General features: G+C 49.3%; 1 protein-coding gene across 3 annotated transcripts in view; it reads right to left on the bottom strand.

Annotated features, from left to right (window-relative positions):
* Positions 1 to 23,760, bottom strand: part of ST8SIA5 (ST8 alpha-N-acetyl-neuraminide alpha-2,8-sialyltransferase 5) — a 77,279-nt gene that overhangs the window by 31,251 nt on the left and 22,268 nt on the right. Inside the window, exons 2-3 of one of the 3 annotated variants that reach the window (XM_007197199.2) lie at positions 16,693 to 16,800; positions 286 to 378 (exon numbers count right to left, since the gene is read on the bottom strand). The exons of 1 other annotated variant lie outside the window; for it this stretch is intronic. In XM_007197199.2, the coding sequence (XP_007197261.1) occupies positions 286 to 378; positions 16,693 to 16,800 (201 nt within the window). The remainder of the gene's footprint in view (positions 1 to 285; positions 379 to 16,692; positions 16,801 to 23,760) is intronic. One more of the 3 variants, XM_007197200.2, reaches the window with a different exon arrangement.

Genomic DNA, 23,760 nt, shown 5'->3' with positions numbered 1-23,760 from the left:
TAGTCATGGAGGCTGGTCACTGAGCCGGGGACTGGAACGCCCAGTCGCCAGAGGCAACCTTGCAAACTTGGCATTTTTCATAAAACACGAACAGTCATCCCTGCGTCGAGCCCTCCAGAGCTCTCCGCATGCCAGAGGCCCCGGGGAAGCACCCTAATTCTTTCTCTGTAGTGATGCACCAAGTTTCCAGTTTCCTTGGGCCAATCCCTCACCCCCCACCCCACCCTGCCTTGCCCGTCCCCACATGCACTGCCCTGCACCCACCGCCCACCCGGCCACACTCACATGGAAAGCACCTTCACTTCCAAGATCTCGTGCCTCAGCTCCAGGCATCTCGTGGAGTTATACTCAAAAGGGCCCTCGTAAAATTCAAAGTACCTGGGGACCAATAGGGACAGAGGTTACTACGCAGAGAAGCGGCCAGACTTTCAGGGACCTGTCGGGGCTCTTGCTGTCAGGGAGCGGGGTGCAGAGGGGTGGTATCTGGCCAAATTAATAGAGCACACCAGCCCACCCCAGCAGACGACCTGATGAGGGTCTGTCTCCAGGACTGCTGGGGCCTCTGGCCTGGTCACTTGATGGCTGATTACTCTCAGCACCCCCATCAGCCTGGAAGTATAAGCATGAACCCACTTCAGTAAATCATGACACGCAGAGGCAGGTTTGGTCCCACGTGGTGGCTTCGAAGGAGAAAGAGGATGCTCTGGGCATGTTCTCATTTGCGGTCTTCCTCTGACCGATCATGGATGGAGGCAGCCCCGGGAGCCAGGGCAGTGAGGCTACAGGCCTTCAGCTGGTCCTGCCCTTTCCTGCTCTTTTCTCCTTTCTCCTCCTCTTGGGAGAAGTGTCACACAACCACAGCCACAAGCATAGCTGAGAAAGCACAAGCTGCTTTTTCTACTATAAAAACCGTTTGTTTCCATTAGCTCACTGATGCCCATGCTCGTGCTGTGACTAGGTGAGACTCTTTCTTTCTCCCCATTTGGCAGCTGAGAAAACTGAGGCTAAACAGGTGGCACTCCAGGTGGTGCTGTCAGTGTAGAGGGGCCCGAGCCCACTCCCACACACCAGCTGGCTCCAGGCGTGTCAGAGCCACCTCACAGTACCTTCTGCAGCTTCACGCAGAATAACAATAGCAATTTCAGCCAATACTGCTGAGCCCTTGTCATGGGCCACGTTCAGGGCCCGGCACTCTACGTGGAAGCATTCACTTTTCTTTCTTTTTAATTGAAGTATAGTTGTTTACAGAATTATGTTAGTTTCAGGTATACGGCATGGTGATTCAGTATTTTGCAGATTATATTCCGTTATACGTTATTACAAGATAATGGGTATAATCCCCTGTGCTACACAGTATATCCTTCTTGCTTATCTGTTTTATATATAGTACTTTGTATCTGTTAATTTTATATTCCTAATTTATCCCTCCCCCCTTCCCTCTCCCCTTTGGTAACCACAAGTTTGTTTTCTAAGTCTGTGAGTCTGTTTCTGTTTTGCATGTACAATCATTTGTATTATTTTTTAGGTTCCACATATAAGTGATACCATAGAGTATTTGTCTTTCTCTGTCTGACTTACTTCACTAAGCATCATATTCCCTTTCAATCTTTATTGCTAGCCCACCAGGAAAGTGGTCATCACAAGCAGGCTCTGGGAGTTAACTCACTTGCCAGAGCCATGTGAGTGGCAGGTGGCAAAGCTGCGCTGTGAACCAGTGCATACAGTCAAGACTGCTCTTGTCCACCCACTTACGAGGACAGCTGGTATCCCCTGGAAAGTGCCCTCTGGCCTCCCATAGCCGCAGCTGACAGTTTGCACCAGCTCAGGGAACATCCGCCTGCCTGGGGGGTGAGGGAGTTGGGGGGAGGGTTCCCACCAAGGTAAAACACAGTAGTTCACTGCTGGACTTGGCCACAGAGGCAGAAGGGGCCTCCAGGGCAGAGGTCAGGTGCACCCTTTCCTCACGGCCTCTCTTTCAGAAGATGCTTGGGCAGATTAAGCTGGGAGGGTGGGATCCCGTGACAGCCCAGAATCAAGAAGCCTGCAGGGTCAGCCTCTCTAAACTTGGGGCAGTGGCCTCTCGACAGGTAGCCCTGGAGAACAGGAGGTGGGGATGCAGCCCCAGGACTGCTGCTGGGCACTGCAAGCCACAACCAAGGATTTAAAATAAAGTCAGTCCTTGAGCATTTCCCACAAACCTCCCAAAATGTGGCAGCAGCTATTTCACATACATTCTCACTAACTTATGTAGACAAACTTATGTCTGTGCTGCTTTAGAAATATTGAGACACTTATCCAATAAATTGGCTTCTTTTTAAAATATCGGTATTTTAAATAATTTTAAAATATAATTTAATATTTAACACTTTAAAACTATTTGTAAATATTTGTTCTTTATCATTTTAATGTGATTTAAGTTATTTTTTAAAATATAATTATATATTTAATAAATTTTAAATAATATTTTAGAATATTAAAATATTTTATACAACAAATTGGCTCCTATTTATACAAAATAAATCCTCTCCTTTCTCTCATGTCTTAAAAGAATTTAAGCAGATTTCATAAGAACTAGGCACTGAGGATCCCCAAAATATCACACTCTCCTTTTTCTGTTTCCCTTGTGTTTTACAACTCCTTTCTCTGTCTTTCTCACCTGGCAAACTCATATTGATCCTTCAGTACCCAGCTCAGATGCCCCCACTTCTGGGAAGCCTTTTCTAATGCTCACTCTCAGGGTCCCTCTATATATTTGCCCCTAATTAGAGCAGATACCATTGTATCATAATAGTCTGTTTATATATCTATTTCCCCTTCCAAATGAGGAGTATCTCAAACAGGGAATTTGTCTTTGGTATCTCTACACCTTTTGTACTACAGACACAAGAAAGCTAAAAACTACATTTCCCAGACTCCCTTGTAGCTAGGGTCCTTGAAGCAATTTAGGTTCAACAATCAGTAGCATGAGACTGAGTCAGAGCCATGTTCTAGAAGAATGACAAAGCTCAAGGTATTGTTTTGCTGGTGCAGAACGTGGCAGAGGTGGCATGGCTCTCGGAAACTGTAGTGGTGGCAGCACCTTTGCGATTATATCAGAGGCAGCAGCTTCCACGGTGGCCCAATTTCACGATGCAGTCTGCAGAGACATTCCTGGAAGCTAGCCTAGAGTCTTTCTTCAGCTTTCCCAATGATTCCGTGCTAGCTCTACCCTTAATAAATCCCTTTCTGCTTTAACTAAAATGGATTCTGTTATCTGCAACTAAGAACAAGGTGTCAGCCTGGGGCTACAAAAAAGTCCATGACCTTGGCTCCAACTCATGTCATTTTTCCAGTCACATAACAGTAAGTGAGGTCTGGTGTCTTATCACAAAGATCATCATTTGCAACCAGAGCCAGTGACACGAAGCCCTCTGGAATCCACTGGGTCATCTGAAGCCACGATCTCAGGATGCTACGAAGAAAAGCTCCAGATTATAATGATGCAGAAGATAATTAAGAGGAGGCTATCCTAGTGTTCTCAGGGAGTTGGGACACTTGCAGACACATCTAGGATATGCCTCTAAACCAGCTGTGTGGCTTTGGGTAAATCACTTCCCCTCTCTGGGCCTCTTTTTTCTCCTCCTAAAAATAATCTGAACGAGGTGGTATCTAAAGTCCCACCCAGCACTTAAATACAATCCCCAAGTTTCCCTCAGTTTTTCCCACTTACTAACCAAGCCAGAACAATACTATGAATTAATGATCCACAAACAGGAGAAAGAAACTCTCAAAGGAAGTTAAAACCAAGCAGCACCTCCCTTTGATCAGCCAGCCCCTCCATTGCCTTCACAAGGCCATCCTGGCCTTACCTCTGCCAGCCTCCACTCAGTCTTCGTTTTTCCTGAATCCCCAACATCACTCATATGCACATCACTAGGCAGTTCAATGACTCCAAATGGTCTTGTGTGGTGTGTTTAGTGGCTATTAGGTGGAGAGGATTTCGGAATAAGGTTCACATCCTTCTTTGCCCCTCATTAGCCACCTTAGGCCCATCACTTTCCTGAGCCTTAGTTTCTTCATTTGCAAAATCAGCATTAAAAGTGCAGTACACTTGTGACAGGGCTGAGAGAAGAAATTGATGAGAATTTCAGAGAAAACACTAGTACAGTGCCTGGCACACAGGAAGTGCCCAAGGCATGTCCATTTCCCTTCTTTCCCTTTCTCCTGCCGTTAAAGGGCAAGAGCTGCCAGTGGATGCCCAGGGAGTTGGAGACATGCTTACAGTCCCTCAGCTAGTTGATGGCAGAGCTGAGTCAGAGATGAATAACTCAGGAAGTTCTCCACCATCTAGATTGGCTGCCATCCTTCTTCTGCTGCTATTAGTAAATCCCTCCCCTACCACCCTGAGGATAAAGCCCATGTTGAATTCTGCTTGGAGGTGGGGATGTCCCTGATCACCCATCTCTGCTGCAGACTCCATGGATTAACTATGTGTTTCTGATGCTTTGACATCTGGGGCCTTGCTGGCCCTGGAGAGACTGCCTCTCCTAGAACTAGTCAATTCCTAGAGATGGTAAACAGCCCATGAGCACACCTTTCATATGCAAACCAAGCAATCCAGAGCTTATACTCCACCACCACCACCACCACCTCCTCCTCTCACACTTAGGGCCACTTATCCCTCTGCCCTAATCACCCCAAGGCCAGCTGCCAAACAACTAGGGACAGCCCTCTGCCCCAGAGCCCACTGAAATTATTCACACTAGCCAATCTTAAGCCTGCATACCCTGTCGCATCCATTCCTTCCATATAGGCTTTGCCTATATGGCTCTTGCCCACTTTTCCCCTTCACTCCTTCTGCTTCTTGACTGACTCTGGTGCTTCCTGTGTGGTCCTACGTGGCATGGTGTGCTTCCTGTTTCTAGACATCTGTAAGTATAAAAACCTCTTCCTTCGTGACAGTCATTTGCATGTCTGTGTGTCTTACCACACGTGATGATAACAAATCCCAGATACTCTGAAAACACCCCATGTGGTACCTCAGCCACGTCATCAGAATCACTCCAGGCCTGGGTCTAAAGCCTAGTTTTCCACCTGAAAAATGGAGCTAATAGCCCTTGCTTCTTTCTCCAGCATATCCGGGCTTTGCTTTTGGGAAGCTGTGCTGCCCCATCTCAGTCTTTAAAGACGAATGACTTGAGGAAATAAGACGGCAAGAAGCATTGCCACACGGGTCACCCCTCGGTTCTGCTTCCGACAGGAGGCCCAAGGACGGCATTCTGGAGGAAGCCACAGAAATCCCTTTTTGGTCTGGATACTGACCATCATGCAGACGTCAAAAATGATGCTTAAATTTTTGTGTGTAATGGGAAGATGCTCGTGATAATGTTGAGTGAAAAAAGCAAGTTACAAAACTATGATCTCCAAAAAGAATTATGTATACATACGTGAACACATGGGAAAAGGGAAGGACTGTAACAAGATATTAATAGTAGGTTTCTCCCATCATTCAAAAAGAGTCGTGTACCACAATGTTCATCGTAGCTCTATTTACAATAGCCAGGACATGGAAGCAACCTAAGTGTCTATCAACAGATGAATGGATAAAGAAGATGTGGCACATATATAGAATGGAATATTACTCAGCCATAAAAAGAAATGAAATTGAGTTATTTGTAGCGAGGTGGATGGACCTAGAGACTGTCATACAGAGTGAAGTCAGAAAGAGAAAAACAATACCGTATGTTAACACATATATTTGGAATCTAAAAAAAAAAAAAAAAATGGTTATGAAGAACCTAGGGGCAGGACAGGAATAAAGACACAGATGCAGAGAATAGACTTGAGGACCCAGAGAGGGGGAAGGGTAAGCTGGGACGAAGTGAGAGAGTGGCATGGACTAATATATACTACCAAATGTAAAATAGCTAGTGGGAAGCCGCATAGCACAGGGAGATCAGCTCAGTGCTTTGTGACCACCTAGAGGGGTGGGATAGGGAGGGAGGGAGGGAGACGCAAGATGGAGGAGATACGGGGATATATGTATATGTATAACTGATTCACTTTGTTATAAAGCAGAAACTAACACACCATTGTAAAGCAATTATACTCCAATAAAGATGTTTTTAAAAAAAATAGTAGGTTTCTCTGAGTAATGGGATTATGAATGATTCAAAAAACACTTTTCTATATTTTTATAAGTTTTCTCTTACTATTGGAAACCACTAACAAATGCCCCTTTAAGTCATGGATCTCTCTCTAAATATCTCAAGCTTTCCCTTGAGCTGCTAGAATACTGAGAGCAGCAGTTTCTCCCACTTCCTCAACTCCATTAGCCTCTCAAGGTGAGTTAGTCACTGTCTCTTCTTTCAATTCTGGAAAGACAATCTCTACCCACCAAAGGGGAGGGGACGCTGGCTCCACATTCGGGCACCTCACAGGTATAAATAGTCCCAGCCGCTCAGATCAGGAGCCCAGCTCATCTCAGATGCCACTTGGCTCCTGGCAGCCAAGTCCAATGCTGGTGCCAGGCTGCATCCATCCTGCCCCCGTCTCTGTGCCCCCAGGAGTGTGGGGGGCATAGCTGGGCAGCGCTGGCTGCCTGATCAGCAGGCGAGGGCCCCTACTAAGCGAGAAGACAAATGAAGACGTGACCGCAACGGTTCTGAATATTGGTTCCCCTCCTCCCACGCAGGCTTGGGCTCCAGCTTGGAAGGCTGAGGAGGCCTCGTTTCAGCGTGCCCAGGATCCAGTGTGCAGAGTCTGGCTCTGTCATTCCTCCCAGCCCCTCCACATGAGCCTGCCCCACAGAGGGCTCCTCTGTTCACCTGATCCCACCTCCAGAGCTCCTTCAGGACCGTGGGATCTTCCTTAGGGGCCACAATACTTTGAGACCCAGAAGCCACTGGCTGGTACAAGATGAAGCCCATGCATTCAGCTTTCTATCGAATACGCCGCTTCATCCCCAGATACTAATGCTGTTCAAGAAAACAGGAGCCCAGGGCAGTCCTTGTGTCATGCAAGAGCACACCTGTTGGACCTCCACCAGCCCCAGGAGTAGGGAAGCTGCCCCAGCTCAGCAATCTGAACCCCTGGGCCCCTGTCAAGCCTGGTGCAGAGTCTCAGAGAACCACAGAGTGGTTTATTTATCCCACACTGGGTAGGAACAGTGTGGGTATGGCATCTCTGTGTGAATTAGGAAAAAGCACCTTTTTCTCCACATGCCAGGCACATGGCTTGTCACATGAGAGTGAGCTGGATTTCAACTCCACTTGGCTAGATACTTTTGTGCAGTGCCCACCTTGCACAACTGTATGTGGTAGCCTGATACTAGATCCTTTAACCTGGCCTCACTTAATCCTCCCAACAGCCCTATAAGGCAGGCATTACTGCCCCGGTTTACACCAGAGACCCAGGCTACAAGAGGTAAAGTAACTTGCCCAGGGTCGTTCAGCCAGTGGATGGAGGCACTAAAAAAGGAACCTCACACTTTCAAGAGCCCAGAACCCATGTCCTTAGTCACCTCAGTGCAGCCCATCTCCCTGACTGGCATAAGCCACGGTCATTTGGGAGCTTCTCAGTAAGCAGCCCCCTCCGCTTCCCAAGGCCAACGGCCCTTCAGTGAGCTCAGTGCTATTTTAGAGCAGAACAGCTGCCATCTTGAGATACCATACTAACCGTGAGGGCAAACACACAGAAATCAAAGTCTGGAAATTACAGCCTGACACACAAAGGACTGGAGTGTCTTCTCAGATAGGTGCAGGGAGAGGCAAGAAGGGCTTGGCTGTAACAATAGCAGGTCACATCTGCCAGGACACACTGCCCCTCCTGGGTGGTGGAGGGACCTGACTCAGACCCCTGCGTGGACCAGGGCCCTCTCTGGACCAGTGTCTCTTCATTTGTCCACAGGAATCCCCAGAGCTGTTTTGAGAAATCAGAACTGAAAGCTACATAGCCTGACGCTCTGAGCTCAACCCTTGATTGTATTGTGATTAATCTGCTTCCAGTGTGAACCTCAGTGGAGTGTTATTCCTGGCACGGGTTAGGGGGAGGGTCAGGGGCAAAGCCTCATGCTGACACTGCTCCTCCCCAGCCAGCAGTTCCGCAGGGCCCCAGATCCAGTATCTAGCACATTCCCTGCAAGAGTACACACATGGCGGCTTTATTTTCTGGGCCAGACCAGGGAGCCCTAAAAAGCTCCCCTTTGTAAAATGCGGCTCAGCAGCCTGGAGCCTTCATGGGTCTAAAGTAGCTCTGGTCAATCTTCTACGCACATATTGTCACACAGCTCTTGGTGGCTTTGACTACCATCCCCAGGTGCCCAAGCCAAGAGCTGCTCCCTAGTAGCCCCCGCCCACTTCATCTCCCCCCCAGTCTCGCCACTCCCCCTTCCTTAGGAGCCCTCTTCTCTCTCCCAGGGACAGGGATGTGAGTCAGTCTTCTTTCCTCTCCGGCTGGAATACTCTTCTTCGCTGTGTGTTCTTAGTTACAACCTGCTCATCCATCAGAGGTCAGCCCAGGTGTCAGCTTCCTTTGGCAGCCTTCCCTGCCCTCCCTTCCCTGTGCCCACAGCCCCTGGGCACACCTCTAGCCCAGTCCTTATTATACCAGATTACGTGCAACTCCTCTGTTGCCTGTCTGTACCCCTCCATGGACAGCTTTTCTCCTCTTTCACTCACCAAAGAATAACTGATCCACTACCACGCGCCAGGTACTGTTTGAGGCCAGGATACAGCAATGACCAAACCAGACAAAACCCCCACCCTCGTGGGCTTCCGTGAGAAAAGACAAAATATTAATTCAGCATAGGGCTAAGTAGTGATGAGCTCTATAAAAGTAAAGCAGGACAGGGGATGGGAGGGTGCCTGGAAGGGTTATGGGAGGCCAAAGAAGGCTGCAGGACAGCAGCAGCAGTGTGGCCAGGGCAGAGGGGCTGGTGGGAAGTGAGAGGAATCGAGGTCAGAGAGGTGAGCAACACCAGGTCAAGTTGGCCTCACGGGCCACCCAGCACAGCAGACCATCCAAGCAGGGGAATATCATGATCTGATTTAAAAGTTCCCCTCCAGCTGCTGCAGGGAGAACGGTCTGTAAAGAGAGAGAGAAAAACATGGAGACAGGAAATGATTGCAGCATGAGAAGATGGTGGGGAGGAGACGGACCAGGAAAGAGGTTAGGGGAAGAACCAGTAGGACATGCTGAAGGCAACGTTTAGAAAGTGAAAGAGAAAGAGAAAAATCAACAGTAAATCCCAGAATTTTAGCTTGGACAACTAGTTGGATCACAGAGCCATTGAAGAAGGTGGGAATGATGGAGACAAATAGGTTTGGGTGTGAATCAAAGGTTCCTGGGCCATGTTAAGCTTGCTATGACTCTCAGACACCCAAGAGGAGATCAGTTAGGCAGTCAGATACACACGTCTGCAGCCCAGTGAGGAGGTCAGGCTGGAGATACACATCCCAGAGTCAAGGGACAAAGAACTCCATAGGATCTCCAGGACAGAGAGCAAACATAAGAGAGAAGAAGGTAGAGGATGGGCCTGCGGTCAGCTCTGACATTCAGCTGTTGGCAGGGGAGAAGGAGCCAGCAAAGGAGACCGAAAAGTAAGTCCTGTGGGACGGAGGAAAACCAGGAGAGCCCTATGACGTGGACGCACAGAGCAGAGAGCGTTTCTGGGACAAACGGGTCACCTCCATCCAATGCTAACAGAGGTTAAGGAAGAGGGGCATGGAGAAGGCCCCAGTGATCTAGCAACTAGGAGGTCATCAGTGACCTTGAGAAGAACAGATTTGGGGGAGCACGGAGGCAAAAGCCCCACTGGTGTGGGTTGATACAAGGCCAGAAGTAGGAGAAGCTGGAGGCGGAGACTGTGGAGGCTCAATGTGAAGGAGTGAGTGTATGCAGTGAGCTGAATGTGTGTTCCCCCAAAATTCATATGCTGAATCCTAACCCCCAAGGTGATGGTATCAGGAGGTGGGGCCTTTGGGAGGTAATGAGGTCATGAGGGTGGAGCCCCCATGAATGGGATTAGTGCCTTTATAAAAGAGGCCCCAGAGAGCTCTCTAGCCCCTTCCACCATGTGAGGACAGAACAAGAAGATGACAGTCTGCCACCTAGAAGAGGGGCCTCACCAGAACCTGACCATGCTGGCGCCCATGCAGGCTCACACTTCCAGCCTCCAGAACTGTGAAAAATAAATCTCTGTTTATGAGCCTCCTGGCCTGTGGTATTTCATTATAGCAGCCTGCACTGACTAAGATAGTGAGAGTATGCAGAGCTGGCCGTGGGTAAGGTGGAGAGAATGGGATTCCCTGATGTGTGAAGGAAACGCTTGATGAAGAAGAACAGACTTAAGTGTTCTGTGAGGCTTCAAAAGGTAAACCTAGGAGCTCCAGCTGAGCGTGAGGGAGGGAAGGTTTTCAGTCCACCCAGGGAAGCCTGCGGTGGAAGACGGCCTCTTTGCGAGGCTCTGGGAGCCCCATTGCCCACTGTCCCACAGTCCTCATGGCCATCAAAGAAGGTGGTGTGGGCTATGCATGGCTACACAGAGTGGACAACTGGACAACCCTGGTGTCTTACCTTCCGAGCACCCCCTAAACTGATTACCAGGTGGATGCTGGTCCTCTCGGCCAGACCCCAGATCTCTTGTCCTTTCCATTCTCCATTTCTCTCCATTCTCACTCCTTTCTGTGGCCTCCTGTCCGTGCTAAGTGACTGGTATAAAATTCTTGTTGACAGTCCAGGAGGCAGGAAGCACGGGAGCTGTGAAGAAGGAGAGGAGGGAGAACGGGCCACAGGAGCGAGGAACAGAGGGTTTGAAGAGCTGGCGGGGGGTGAGGAAGGGGTGAGGCCGCGATCATCCGATGTGGAAACCAGGCCCCGAGAGGGAGCACCTCCTGCCAGCTGTGAGCCCACCCAGGGGACTCCACCAGTGACTGAGCGAGGTGGGAGTTTCACAGAGGAGGAAACTGAGGCACAGAAAGGATCATGCAAGTGGTTATTTGCCCAGGACACTCAATTCAGACTAAACTAAGGGCCACAAAGCTCATTGAATGGCACTACCCGAGGGGTCTCAGGGCACCAACAACCCTGCCTTCACAGTCAGCTTCTTCTGTCTCTCTGCCACCAGAGGCCCACACTGGGTGCGTGGGAGGAAAGGAGGAAGCAGTGCCATCTTGGATGGAGCCCAAGAGTTCCGGCTATTTATTTATTTAGGTCCTTCTCTGCAGAAGTGAAAACTGACCAGAAAGGCTTACGCTAAGCCAGCCTGCACCCACAATGCAGGCGTGCAGACCCCACCCCTCACAGCTGTCACCACACCTGTAAGTCCACCACGGAAAAGTCTTTCCCTTGGGCTAACCCTGCCACCAAGGGCTCCTCTTTGAAATCCAGGACCCCCAGGAGCAGATGGAAGGAAGCATTTTTCAGGGATAACAATCAGGAAAACACGAAGCATAGAGGCTGGGGGTGGAGGGTGGGTGGACACAGAATATGAAAAGTGGGAAAGAGGAGAGGAAGGGATGAAAGACCCTAAAGATTGTCTTGCCTCTAGTGCTAATGACAATACTCGAAGAAGATATGCGCGTAATCACCTACTTAGATCAATATGGCCATTTTAGTCCAGTCTAACAGCCAGGAGCTGAGGGCAGGAACAGGCGGTCTGAGAGGACTTGGCAAGGAGAACCGAGGGGACCCAACCCAACCCAACCTTGGATGTCTGTCCGCAGCCCAGAAAGAAGAATCCCTCCGTCGTGCATGGCCCACTAGTGCTAGGACTCAGTCACACTGCATGGGGTGTGTTCCAGCTGCACCACCCACCACACCTGGAAGTGGGGACTCAGTTCCTCCTCTGTAAAATGGGGGCAATGACAGTACCCACCTCAAAGCTCTGCGTGTGAGGATTAACTGCAGTAATACGTGTCAGGTGCCCAGCACCATGCCTGGCACACAGCCAGCCCCCAGTAGCACTCGGCCACAGGCATCACCCATCCACATCCAAGCCAAGTCTAGCCCCTCCGTGGAAGCGCCTCTGACTTCTACACTAGGCTCCTGGAGCACTTGCCATCCGTATCGCACAATTTATTCCTTAATTATACACTGTCTTGAAACAATTAGGGAGCAATTCAATATAGCATAATAAAGTGCTAAATTGAATTCAGTCTAGTTCCTTCCAGCTCTCCACACCCCATACTGCACGGTACATGCTAGGCACAACACAGACCTTGACCCACAGAGAAAAGCTCTAGCCTTGACACTTACTTGGCCTGCTGTTCTGCGGAGCGAAGAGGCTCTTGTGTCACCAGTTTGGGGCCTGCCCTTTACTCCTGTGGCTGGTGCTACCTTCCTCTGTGGAAAGTCCCCAGCACCCCAGTCAGAAGCCCAGCAGCACAGGGAAAATGCTGTCCCGGGAACAGACAGCTTTGGGGGGGGCGGCAGTCTGGGCCAGCTCTGCCCTAGACCTCAGAGAGAAGTGTTCCTTGAGCTGTCTTTGCAAGCCATCTCCTGCCATCCATCTCGGAGCAGGGGGCCAAGGCTGTGTGCACCCTGGGAGGAGGGGCTGATGAGGCCAGCCAGCCAGGCCGCCTGTGGGCTGTGTCTGAAGCTATCGTGTCCGGAGGGCCCTGAACTTGCACGCACAGGCAGTCCAGCCCAGTTCCCCAGGGTAGGAGGCTCCTCGAGGCTTGGGGAATGCCTGAGCAAACACAGAGTGGTTCATGTGCACTTGCTGGAGAGCTCTCTGCCTGCGTAATGATAGAACTAGCCCTCTGTGCAGACACATCTTAGAGTGAACATAGAGGGAAAGGGGCTATCAGGGAAGGCTTCCAGGAGGAGGCCTAGTGGGAGGTGGATCCCGGCAGGAGGACAGGACTGGGATATGGAGCAGGATCCATTTGGCAGAAGCTGAGTGAAGCCTTTTGAGCTGCGGCTACAAGCCAGGCTGAGAGTCAGCACCTGGGGGACTCCTGCCTCAGCTGCCCTCAGCCCTTGTGACCGGGGGACCTTCCCTTGGGATGTCCTGAGGCAGCGGAGGCAACGTTGCCTATCCACTTTGCAGGACAGACGGGTGCTATGCCTCCCCTGCCCTGCAGGTGGTCACTGGTCTCGAAGGCAGCTGGCCGGGCTGGAGAGGTCAAAGCAGTGAGCTGACAGGACAAGTGCCCTCCCTCCCCTCCCCTCTCCTATCTACCCTTTCCAGAATCACCATGCGCCGTGGTGGGGGTGGTTTGGGGGGGTGTAGTTCTCAGTCAGTTATTGCAAAAGTACATCATCTGCCTTCATTGCCTTCTATTTTTCTACATACCCTTCCCCCACTATCAGTTTCCCCTTTCCCACCCTGCCACCCAGAACTCTCAGACTTCCTTACTACCTGCTCTTCTCAAGAGAAAACATTCTCTGGTCATTCCAAACTGTGAAAGAGTTTATGATTCCAAAGTGTTTCCCTTTCCCAGGGATTAATTTCCAAAGACAGTGCCAGAAGACAAGGTTTAATCCAAAGGAATAAATCTCTAAGGGAGAATTCCAGGACACTGACATTGAAGTTTGCGTTCTTAACAATAGTCTTTACTATGTTCTTGCTTAATGCATTCTTTTATTCAATTAACATTTAGTGAGCCGCTGCCATACTGGGTGCTAAAAATTAAAAAATGGAGAAGCACAATCACTGTCTAGGTGGGGAGACAGAAACATAAACACATAATTTGAACATGATGAGAACTGTCTTCAAAGACCTTCCTGCTTGTTCAAAGCACCCACTTAAATAGAAGCATTGGCTGTTTAACAATTATTCCTATCTGTTCACTAAAGCAGTGCTCCTAGGGATGCTTATTGGACGCTTTTAGATCTAGACTTGAAATCAATAAAGCTATATGTCAATGTATATTTTGTAACTCATACACTTTCCAGTTGGGTCTGGACTTCCCCCAGCTCATGTCCAAAGTGAAGACCTGGCCACAGCCTTTATGAGCACCACCTGGCCTGGATTTCCTTTGCGGTCCTGTTTGGAGTGTTCCAGACCGATCATTTGGACCTGCTCCTTCTCCTTGTGGCTCCTGGTTGAGTATTCAATTTATGAGTCATTTCTTTTTTTGCCCCTCTTTATCCTCTGTTATAAATGGTACCTCCTGACCTCCCTTCCAACAGTGTTAATAAAAAATGACATCAGGTGTACCACATTTCAACATACCACACAGCTACGGATAGCAAACTATGGCATACGCTGAATTATTCAGTAGGTGAACAATACCACAAAGCTCATCCGTATTCCAGGCACAGAGAGTTGTCTGCTGGGATGATGCACTTTCACTCTGCAGAGCCCTTTTCACAGTGTCCCCCAAGCCCTGCACGTCTGCTGCCAGGAGCTGTCCTGTCCATCTTAAAGAAGGCAGAAGCTGCTCCCACGCCAAAGAAAAGAATCACCAGCATACAGGTCAGTTCTAATTACACTAACCATTATTTTCTACACGTGTGAAATACATACTGTGCTTTCTCACATATGTGGGGAGTTTGGCGGTCAACTGGAAATTGGGATATGAGTTGGAAGTGTCCCAGAAGAACCTGGAATGTGTGGCCATCACATTTATTCAGTGGCTAAGGGAGCTCTCGGTCAAATGGCAGCTCTCTGGAAGGAAATCAACTCAATTGGTAACAATGTTGAATAAAGGGCACCTGACAGATGCCAGAGGTGTCTCTGGCCCTGAGGGACCCCAGGAGACAGGGAAGGGAAGGCTGGCCTGAGTTGCTGAGAGAGGGAGAGAGGATAAAGGGGAAGGGAGATGAGAGGGAGGAGGAGAGAGGCAGAACACAGGGACTGAGAAAGAAAAGTGGACAAGGACAGGGTAACAGGAAGAAAGGGAGAGGAGACACTAGGTGGGGTGAGATAGGTAGAGAAATTAGAGACAAGATTGCAGGAAAAGGGCAGAGAGAACAAAGCTGCTGGCAGGAGGAAAAGTTAGAATTCGTGCAGCCCCTGCCCAGGACATCTGCCCAGAAAGGCCTCCCAGGGGCCTGCTCTGTCTTGCTCAATTTGTTAGTACCTTCTAGCTCACCTCTCAGTGAGCCCTTCAAGGAGTCCTTCCCAGGGAGACACCTGAAGACTTATCTAGACCACCCCCCATCTGTGTGGGCGGGTCACACAGCAGAAGGACCAACATTGGAGGCTCAACATATGGAACAGACAGCTCTGGATTTGTCACTCTCACTGGGTGACATCCCAGGGGCCAAGCGGCTGGCCAGGGCTCCCACCACGCATATGTGGAAAGAACTGGGCTCCTAAAAGGCCAGGATAAGACCCTGATCCCAGGCCACGGCCCGAGGCCGCCCACCACACCCCAAGGCCTGTCTGTGGCCACCTTCCCAAACGGCTTCTGACACTGGGGACACATCTGTTCTTTTTCAAAGCATTGAACAAAATCATAGGCATTGAGGTCCCTGAAAAACATACTACTTCTCCTCTGCAGGGTCGATTTGATGTTTTGGTGTCAAAATTAACAGCAATGAAAACTGAGGCCTCTTTCCCAGGGAAACTGATCTGAAAGCTAGCCCATACTCATAAATGCAAAAATTAAGGAAACGAACAACTTAGCCCCAGGAAACCCTTAGCTGGGAAGTTCCAGCCACACCCAGCTCCAAGCAGAGAGAGCAACCCGTCTTATCAGAAAAATTCCCCACAATGCTCCCCCCTGCCCCCCGCAATGAGTGTGCCCCACCTGAGAATATTCCATTTTCATTCATTCTACAAACAGTTCCTGAATTCCTACTCCTGAATATACAGAGTGCCCTTAATTACTTATTTAACTCCAAACACTACAGCCGATCAAGAAGAAATAACCACGTGATGGTATGAATGTCAATTCTCAGCATCGTATCTTTTTTTTAAAATAAATTTATTTATTTTATTTATTTATTTTTGGCTGCGTTGGGTCTTCATTGCTGCGTGCGGGCTTTCTCTAGTTGCGGCGAGCGGGGGCTACTCTTCGTTGCAGTGCGCGGGCTTCTCACTGTGGTGGCTTCTCTTGTTGCGGAGCACAGGCTCTAGGCACGTGGGCTTCAGTAGTTGCGGCACGCAGGCTCAGTAGTTGTGGCTCGCGGGCTCTAGAGCGCAGGCTCAGTAGTTGTGGCACACGGGCTTAGTTGCTCCGCGGCACATGGGATCTTCCCGGACCAGGGCTCCAACCCGTGTCCCCTGCATTGGCAGGCGGATTCTCAACCACTATGCCACCAAGGAAGCTCTCAGCATCGTATTTGATGAAAACATTCTTCCCCAGCCAAGGTCAGCCTCACAGATGGGCAGAGTAGGGATGGCCTGTGCAGCGGGATTTCAGAGGAACAGGGAGCCCACGACCCTCACCCAGCCCGATTTCACCCCCCACAAACCTACACACACCTGTGGCCTGGTATCCGGAAGCCTTGCAGCAGGGGTGGAATGTTGCCCCCATCTCAAGTGGAGGCTGGAGACCCAGAGTCCCCCTCCAGCCCCCAGCCCAGCCCCCACCCCAAAAGAGAGGGGCCCACGAGTCCCTGCTTTGTTCTGGCTGGGTCCTAGCCCTCACCCCTCCTGTCAAAGCAGACAAGGCAGGATCCCAAAGTGAGCTCTGGGCCACTGTCCTGAGACTGCTTCTTCCCTGAGGGCAGCCCTGGGGGGTAGGCCATGGGGCAGGGGATGCAGGGTCGCCCTGGGATGAGCTTCCCCCTTCCCTGGTCGTTCGCCGGGGTCTGTACCTGGAGCTGGAGTCACTGCCACTCTGCACTGCTGGGTCGTCCATGACATTAAAGAGCCCCGTCCAATTGGCCAGCTGGTCACCACTCTGCCAACCAAACTGGAGACCTCTGGCAAGAGAACGAGGCAGTCGGTACTCATGCTCACGTGCTGGGTAAGCCCATCCATCACCAGAGAGTCACATTCTGGCGTGTGCCACGTGACACCTCGCCTTGATCACGCCTAGTGGAGACGAGAGGGACGTCCACCCAGCAGGATGACGGTAATAAATCACAGCCCTTCACAGTGTTCTCTGCTTGTCTACATCCGTGACCCTTACTTCACCTTTACGGGCAGGGCAGGGTTACACATTGTACACGCAGGGAACCTGAGGCTTAGCGAGATCAAGGTTGCAGAGCTCCCCTACCCCGTCTGGTGCGCCCTTCAATTCAGCCTCCAGAGACTCACACCAGAAGAGCTCCAGCTCGCCAGCTCCTTGCCTTCCCCAGAGGCCCCACACACGGCAAAGCTTTTAATGAAATCTAGTTTTCCAACTCATAAGGACACGCCTCCTGGTTTAAGATGATGGACTCAACACACATGGTCCTCTTCGCTCCCTCCCCCAACCTGACTGAAAGGACAGCAAAGGCATAACAAGGGCGTGAGCATGGATGGAGAGGAGTAGCAGGGGCCAGCGACAACATTTTGGAAGATGCAAAGCAGATGAGTAAGTGCCTTAGGCCAGAGACAGTGGAGCCCTGACCGCCTGTAAGAAGTAAATCTATTCTCCGTGCAGGACGCGGGAAGGCTCGGGAAATCTCGGCGCCCGGGGCCGCTGAAGGTGGGGTTGCAGAATGGAGCCGCGGGCAGGAGAGCTGCTTCAGGTTTATAAGGAGCGTTAAACACTCCCCACCTCCACACACCCAAGTCCCCTGCCTTAAGCCCAAGCAGTCCCAGCCTTCTGCCTGCCCACCCTGCAGACGGCGCTCTTCATATACCGAGATACCAGGCTAAAAACAGCTGGGCTGACCTGGAAGTCAGCTTACTGAGCACGCCTGGTCCCAGCCACCCGGCCCCCACAAAGGTCTGGGCATGGATGGGTTTCCCGGAGGGAAGCTGACCAAGTCAAAAGAGAAGGCTACAGAGGAAAGGGCTGCTGCCACCCCATCAACCTGGCGCTGCTGACACTGGGGGCTGCACAGTCCTTGCTGTGGGACTGTCCTGTGATCCTCTGGCGAGCAGCACCCCTGGTCTCTACTCTCTGAGGCCAGCAGCTCCTCATCCCCCACCCTCCTGCCGTGATGACCAAAACTGTCTCCAGACATCGCCAAGTGTCCCCTGTTGAGACAATCGACCTCGTTAAGAACCACTGCCCACAACATAGAGCTCCAGTGCACCTGAATTTTAAAGTCCCGTTAAAGACCCTGGTATGTGGGGTAAACTTTAACTTTTAAGTAGAGAATAAAGCAAACAAAAATAAAACAGTTAAACCCCTAAAAATAAAGCCCTCTAATAAAGTCTCTACACTAAGGGAAATGGGGTAGCGACAGTGGTTGGAGCTGGGCTCTGGTCCACCCGGATCAGCCACTAATGAGCCGAGTGACCTCAGTGAAGTCTCTACATCTCTCTAGGCCTCTATTCCCATCTTTCAAGTCAGGAGAACTGTCTCGATGTCTCCAAAGTTCTTGACCGAAAGCTTTACAGGGCTGAGCTGTGTCCTCAATGGCAAGACCAGGTCACCTCCCGCCTGCGAGTCTGCCCCATTTCCAGCCAGACGCTGGGCGGAGGACGCCCTTGGGGCCCCGTGAGCAGAAGCTGCACACATGAGGTGCTCAATCGATGCTTCTGCCAAGTGATCCGATTCTCTTCTCACACTCTCCAGCCTCCTCGGCGGAGCGGAGCCGGCCTGGGGGAGGAACAGGCACAGCTCACAGGACAGAGCCCAAAGCCACAGCAAAACGCCCGTCCAGTTCTTAGTGTTCAGGGAACAGCAGCGTTCCACTTGGTTCTGGCTCAAGTTCTTTATATATTTATTTATTCATAATATAACTATTATATATGTATAATATATAAATCTATCTTATATGCATTTATAAATATATTGTAAACATCTGTAATATAAATACCTTTACTTATTTATCTGTTATGTTTCCTTTCAAAGAGATATTTCGAGGTAATATTGCAAGGTATTTCTTAGAGAGAATTTGGGTTTGGTTTATCAGGAAGGGAAACATTTACTGAGCACCTACAGTGAACCAGGCCCTTCACATACATTATCTCTATTCCAACAGCAGGCTAATGTGGCAAGTCCCATTTTCTGCACTTATAGGTGATGACATGTGCAGCTCAGAGAGGTTTAGTAACTTGCCCAAGGCCACAAGGCTAACAAGTGGCCAACCTAAGGTTTAAACCCAGCACTTTCTGGCTTTCTCACTGTAAAAACCTTTATTCCTAAAAGCCTGTACCAGACTGTCTATAGGCCAAGAAAACAGTAGTATTTCCACCTGGGATTTTGAAAATTAGCTGGTTCACAAGCATATTCAAGCAATTCCCAGCCCAGCACTCAGCTAGGAAACTCACAGGCTCCTTAGAGAGAGTCCGGCCAGCGAGACTTGTGTCCACCGAGTGCACGAGGGGTCAGCCAGAAGCACTCTCACTCTCCCGCCCAAACTGGCCCCTGTGAGACCCGGGTGTCCCTTCACAAGACAGTCCTCGCAGGGTTGTAGAAGTGACAGACTACTAAGAAGACATCAGTTATTACAATATTTAGCAGGAACTATGACACAGAAAGGTGTGCATAATAAATTCAGCGAAAAATGCAAGTTATAAAAGGGGATATGCATTAATGATCCCATTTTTGTAGGGTTTTAAACCGTAAAGCTGGTTATCTTTGAAAGGGAGGATTCAGGTTTATTCCTTCTTTCAGTTTAGCAACATTTTCTAATTTATCTCCAAAAAACCTGATTGTGTAATTTTCAAAACCAATATATTTTACACAGTAATTTGAATTCTATTCCTGAGCTAAGTGTAAGAATTGTCCATTATTAGCCAACGAAACACCAGTGAGGAAAAGGTACGTGGAGATATGAAGGAGGATAACAAAGGAAAAGAAGCTTTATTCACTCATTCGTTCATTCATTCAACAAAAATCTATTGAGCATCTACTCTGTGCCAGCAACTGTCCCGGGGCCTGGGTCAGGACCCCAAGGTGAGCAAACTCATGTTTTCTCAGTGCTTACCCTACAGCTCCGGTGATTACACAAACACACATGAAAATATTAGCAAACAAGATAAAAAATATTAGCAATCAAGTGCTACAAAGGGTGCTCTGTTTTTTATGTCTAATTTATTTTAAAAGAGAGGAAAAGATTTGAAATACATAGGGCAGAATGTTAACATTTGTTAACATTGATAATCCACAGTCGTGACTACATGGTTGTTTGTCACATTGTTCTCCATCTTCTTCTCAATTTGTTCATGATAAAAATGTGTTAAAATAACTTTTTTAAAAACCAAAGTGCAGAACTGAAATCACTAACAGGACTTGGAGTCGCTGCAGGGAACTTCCTGGGCTGTGGCAGCCTCGAGAAATCTTTGCACCTTGCTGGTGAAACTAACATTAAACGTTGCCTCAAACCTGGGGAAATACGACATGTAAAGAATTATTTAAACTGAGTTATTCAAGACTGGATTCAGATATTTTAAGGCCCTGAGCACTGAAAAGCTTAGGGTGCCACTTCACACCTTGTACTTACTTAAAAGTTCTGTGACTGTTAAAATTCAAATAGCTTCGGTCTAGATTTTCTGATTATGAAATCTGTGATAGGCTCACTGAGGCTCAGCTTTACTCTGTTGTCGCTGATGACAGCCCTGCTTATCTAGGTCTCCTGCTGTGTAACCCACAGTCATGTCTGTTAACCCCTGACTCTCGTGGCAGTAATTCCTGCAGCCGTCGGAGGGTAGCAAAAGCGGCCCAGGCTTCCCAGAGTCAACTGCCAGGGGGAGTTTCAAGGCAAAAGACAAAATCATACATTGGAGAAGCAATTTAAAAACAGACAGAAGTGCCCATGAGAGTGGCATTACCTCCATTGATAATATCCTCCAAAAATTATGAAGGGTTACTAAGATGTATGGCAGTGAGCTAAAAAATATATGTTCCAGGGTTAGGACTGGCAGTCCAATGGTTAGGACTTTGCACTTTCATGGCTGGGGCCCCGGGTTCAATCCCTGGTCGGGGAACTAAGATCCCACAAGCCGCACAGCACAGCCAAAAATATATATACATATATGTTCCAGGCACCGTGGTAGGTTTTTCTTATTTTGAATCCTCCCAACAGCTTGGAGGTAGGTATTATTATCCTCCCATTTCACAAATGAGGAAATTGAGGCTCATAAGATTAGATTCATAATCTGCCCAGAACCTGGAAGGAGCAGAGAAAGTACTCAAGTCCATGTCTGATCCCAAGGCCATTGCTTCTTCCTCCCCTTTTGTCCCCATGCTTTTTACACACACACACACACACACACACACACACACACACACATGACTTTTCTATTATCAAATATTCTACAAAAAGATTTTATTGAAGTATAGTTGATGTACAATGTTATTATATAAGTTTCAAGTGTACAACATAGTGATTCACCATTTTTAAAGGTTATATTCCATTTATAATTATTATAAAATATTGGCTGTATTCCCTGTGTTGTACAATATACCCTTGTAGCTTATTTTATACATAATAGTTTGTACCTCTTAGTCCCCTACCCCTATCTTGCCCCTCCCCTTATCCCCTCCCCACTGGTAACCACTAGTTTGTCCTCTATATCTGTGAGTCTATTTTTGTTTTGTTATATTCACTAGTTTGTTTTATTTTTTAGCCTCCACATATAAGTGATATCATACAATATCTGTCATTATCCAATATTTTTAACTATTTATAAATTTATATTATTATTATTATTATTTTAAGTATTAGAGCTGCTGCCTTTGCTGTCAATCATTTAGTGATAATATTTTTATATAAAACAAACCATAGACTATAGTAAAATGAAGGAGCTTGCTTAAATATTCTCTGAGATCCTGCCCCATTTTGATGGGAGACCCAGCGTCACAGATTCCTAACCTGGGGCTTCAGCACTGGAGGAGGCCAGTGGAGATGGTTTATGGGGGCAGGGGTGTGGTGCAGCCATAGCCCTCCATTCCCAGTGTGTGGGTAACTGCACCACCTGCCTTTGCACACAGCAGGCCCTGGGGCCAAGTGTCAGGAAATGCCCCCTCAGATGTCGGAATCACCAGGGACGTTGAGCCAAAACAGGCTGAATCCGTGGGGTGCAGGGCACTGGGCACTGTGGACACTTGGGTTTCCTTGGGAAATCGCACCCCTGATGCCAGAGCCCAGGACTCCAGGCGCTGAGTGCCTGGAGCCCAGATCACGCAAAGGCTGGCCAGGTGACTCTGGATGAAATGACATCTGCATCCTGTCCTCACAAGCCACCTCCAAGGAAGGCCGTGCCTCCTCGGGCTCTGCAGGGGGAGACTGAAGCCACTGTCATTTCTACATTCCCCAGGTCAGTAGAGGATGGGAAGGCACCAACCTCCTAGCCTCATCTCCAGTCTTCACGCACTCCTATGCTCCCTCAGAGCTGGCTCCCTAAGAGCCATGCCAGCAGCACCCCTCCTCTGTTCCAGAACCTTCCAAGAATCCCCATCGCCAAAGGACAAGCTCCAAACCCTCAACTCAGGCGCCCTTCCAGCAGCTGCCTGCAGCTTTGCCTGCAGCCTTGTGACCCACCATGGCATTTCAACTCTCACGCCTTTGCCCTTGGCATTCCCACTCACCCTCATCCCATCCCCCACTTACTTGAATCCCACTCAAACTTCAAAGTCCAGCTGAAGTGTCTTCTCCTCCCTGAGCCCCCGGGCCCAGTCAGCACTCTCTCACAAGCCTTTCGGGGCCACACATTCTGCCCTGAGTCACTGGTCCCCTTTGCCTACCTCTCTGTGTGTCGTCCCTACATGCTTATAGCCCTTTCCAGAGAAGAGACGTGTATATAAACCTGATGTAAAATTGTCTTACCCAAGATCCCTTAAGCAAGCAGAGTGGGGAAAGGGGGCTGACTCGGGTACCTTTAGGTTCTAGAACTCCAGGATCCTGAATCCCACCCTCTCTAGGGTCCCTCTTGAGGAAAATTAGAGCAGGAGGTTTTCACGTCCCAGGAAAGAGGGAGAAACAAGGTGGGGTGGGGGGACACACTCCAGATGGCTCACTGGGTCCAGCCCTCCTGGGGCGGGTAGAGGGGTTGTAGACACAGAGGTGTTTCTAAACTCTCACCCTCCCAGGCAGGGAGAGGCTGGCTTTGAAGGGCAACTGGCTAGGGGGTCTGAACTGGCCTGGGGTGGGGTGTGAGGGGACCAGAAAAGCAGAGCAGAGGAGGCAGGGCCAGGGCTCGGCCACATGCCACGTGCAGTGCTCCCCTCAGAAGCTGCCAGTTCCCAGTTCTCAGACACTGGAATGGCCCAACTGCGGGCCAGCCTTTGGTGGGATTTCGGGCAGCAGCAGCAGTTTGATGAGGGAGACAGTCCTGGGTGAGAAGGCGTTCCCTCCCAGTCACACGTGCCTGCAGCCGCCTCATTCCTGCCTCCAAAGATTCCCGGATAGAGATACCCCCGGAGCTCACCCCCTTTCGCTAACTATGTGACTCCTGGCATTTCACCTCTTGAAGCCTCAGTTTCCTCGCCTGTCAAAGGGGAGAAATAATCCTCGACCTAAGGCTATAAACAGTTCCCAAAAGCAGATATATAAATTCTAACAAACGTGTAAGAGCTTAAATCTAATAATGTACAACTTAACTGCACGTAACTCAGTGTTCTCTTCCAGAGGAGACAAGAAAGCTGTTTGAGGACCAGGTGAGAAGGAGTCTTACTTTCCACATCCATACTCTTTTGTGCTTTCTGAATCTTACACGTGCAAAATCAAGGTAAATTGTGATGTGGGTTTAATCTCACTAGTAACCAAAGACATGCAAATGAAAGTTATGCAATTCTTTTTTTTAAACCTATCAAGTTGACAAAATACATGCAATGTTAA

Source organism: Balaenoptera acutorostrata, chromosome 13 (genome assembly GCF_949987535.1).
Source record: "Balaenoptera acutorostrata chromosome 13, mBalAcu1.1, whole genome shotgun sequence".
Classification (NCBI taxonomy): domain Eukaryota; kingdom Metazoa; phylum Chordata; class Mammalia; order Artiodactyla; family Balaenopteridae; genus Balaenoptera; species Balaenoptera acutorostrata.
The sequence above is the reverse complement of the archived record's forward strand: the minus strand, read 5'-3'. Positions and strand labels throughout refer to the sequence as shown.